This window comes from Ammospiza caudacuta, chromosome 11, assembly GCF_027887145.1.
Source record: "Ammospiza caudacuta isolate bAmmCau1 chromosome 11, bAmmCau1.pri, whole genome shotgun sequence".
In the NCBI taxonomy this organism is placed as follows: domain Eukaryota; kingdom Metazoa; phylum Chordata; class Aves; order Passeriformes; family Passerellidae; genus Ammospiza; species Ammospiza caudacuta.
This window is the reverse complement of record NC_080603.1, coordinates 27,818,801-27,821,300: the sequence shown is the minus strand read 5'-3', so window position 1 is coordinate 27,821,300 and position 2,500 is coordinate 27,818,801. Positions and strand designations below refer to the sequence as shown.

The window sequence follows — 2,500 nt, the reverse complement described above, 5'->3', positions numbered from 1 at the left end:
AATGTTGAAATAGAAACTAAAGTACTTCTATGTAACTAACTCAGAAAATGGTGTAAAGCAATTATTCTGTTTCTTATAACTGCAGACTGCCCCTACCAAGTGATAATAGTGACAAAAAGAGCTTAAGCATCCAGGAAGCATTTATCGACTCTTATCGGTATTATCAGGGAGTGCGAAGCAACAGGATAAAACTACAGGAAGAAATAAAATGTGTAGACCTCATTTACAGAACGTTCTGCAGACAAGTCAGAGGTTAAAACCAAACAAGAGAGTTCCTGGAACATCAAAAAGTCAAAGGAATGTTTGAATAATGTGTAAGTTAATGAATATGCATGTAACCTCAGCAATGTAACAGTATATAGTGAACATGTTTTTAAGCTACCTCTGTGCTCTTTGGCTGTGTGCTAAAAGCATCCCAGTGCTGGATTATTTTGTCCTTTTATCCTTTAATAAACTTTTAAAAATTTTAAAGAATGAACTCTGTTTATCACATCAGTGAAGCTTAAGCTGATCTGCATCCAGGTGTTTTGGGACCTGCTGGGGCAGGCCATCGAGGTAAGTGTGGGGCTACTGCAGTGGAGGCCAAGTATTTCAACACAATAGCATAATCAGCAACGTTAATTAATTTTGTGTTCCTCATGCAAGCCTCAGCCTTAAGAACTCTACCAGCCTCTAATAGGATTAATAATACGCATAGTAAGTGTTACTAGTATTAATATTTAGGTAAGGATTGTTAGTGTTAACACTGGTACTAAGTATGTTAGCTGGTATTTACTGTGAAGCTCTGCTCTCCCACAGTATGACAAGGTCCTGAAGCTGTTCTCAGGTGCACAGTTAGGTGAGCACTGCTGTCCTTACCACGATCGCCCGATGGAGCCATGCTCCAGAGACGGGCAGCAATGAATCTGCAGGTGCCTTCCCAAGGTGACAGAGCTCGCCCTCCTTCCCATCTGCAGTCAGGGGATGTGAAGGCAACCATTGCTGTCCTCGGCTTCATCATCTGCAGTGCAGCCAAGCACAGCATAGACAATGAGTCTCTGTCAAGTGAGCTGCAGCAGCTGGGACTGCCCAAAGGCAGGGGAAGCCCTCAGGGTGGCACCATCAGCCAGACCTGCTGGGATGTTGCTTACAGTTCCCAGCCCTGCCTTCTTCACACCCAGATGGAGGGCAGGCTGCCTGCTGTGCTGTCCTCCATCACCTCCCTTCTGTACCATCCGTCCCTGGGGGCTCCTCAGGTGCTTTGGTGAGGTTTGGCAGCTGCAGGTCTGGTGTGAGCAGAGGGATTCTTCTCTTGTCTCCCCTCATAAGCAAAGCATGCCAGCCAGCTGTGCTGTTTTACATGTGACTGACCCACAAAATTGCAGGAGACTGAGAACTTGTAACAGGTGCAGGACAGGTTCAAAAGGAACTTGGGACAAAACCTCTGTCTTTGTCAGTCCAAAGGGACAGCAGAGCTCACATCTGCTCACAATAATCCTCTGGAGAGCGGAGCAATGTTTGTATGGAAAGATGACTGGGGGTAAAATCAGTGGGAACCGAGTTTGTATCCTAACAGGAGTTATAATGGGACAGAAATTTTAGGGTAAAATACAGGTGCTGTTCCCAGGATGGAGCTGGGTTGGCATGCTCCATGATGATTCCCCATACAACCATAAGCACCTGCTAAGGAGGGGTGCAGTGGAATGGAGATACCTCGACCAGACTCTGCCAAAATCCCTGGCAGCAACTTGATGGTACTTTGAACCTGATTAACTGCATAGCAGCTGTGAGAGAGGTGTCTTGCTGCTAAGCCAGCAACATGGCAAAATCACTTTCCTCAGATGAACGTGGTTCATTATAGCCTAATTGTAATATTAATGCACACCTCCATCCCAAAGTTAACTGCCTCCAAATTACAACAACCTCTCATTGGACATGAGCTCTACACATTTTTTGCTGTATCATTGAAAGTGAAGTGAGAGGATTCTACACCAATCAGTAACAAATATATGCATGAGTAGAGTCACTCAAGCTTCACCTAAATATAAAGAAATACTATAAAAGTAAGCCAATGGAGAAAAAGTTAGTGAAGGCTCCATCATAACTGCTGGGACCAGTCAATAGGCTGTCTTCTCCCCTGTAGGAATGCCTGTTGGGTTAGAAATGCACTCTCTGCCTGCTGAATATTTTTATTGGGAACTACAGCTTGTCTGGATAGTGCTTTGAATAAGCTTTTGCCTTCAAATACTATCACTGACAGATACCATCACCAAGAATCCCTGAACCTTAACCTGTCACAATTTTATATTTATAAAGAGTATAGTTCCATAAACTGTTCCATAAAATTCCAAAGTGGAACTCCATGGATGCTAGCAATTGCCAGCAGCAGGTAACATATTCAAATAAGAAGTCCTACTGAGGGGTAATAAAGTGGGAAGACCTGCTGAGGAGTCTCCATTACGTTCTTGGCCGATTTCCGTCAATGTCAGTCAGACTTCCCTCCAATCCAGCAGGACTGCTT

The 2,500-nt window shown here is 44.2% G+C and overlaps 1 protein-coding gene across 1 annotated transcript; it reads left to right on the top strand.

Annotated features, from left to right (window-relative positions):
* Positions 1 to 310: 310 nt before the first annotated feature.
* Positions 311 to 1,067, top strand: LOC131562279 (COMM domain-containing protein 4-like; the record flags this gene model as incomplete). Its single annotated transcript, XM_058811875.1, has 4 exons — positions 311 to 314; positions 497 to 555; positions 799 to 833; positions 932 to 1,067. Coding segments are annotated over exons 1-4 (234 nt in total), but the record flags the coding sequence as incomplete, so codon positions are not given.
* Positions 1,068 to 2,500: the final 1,433 nt, after the last annotated feature.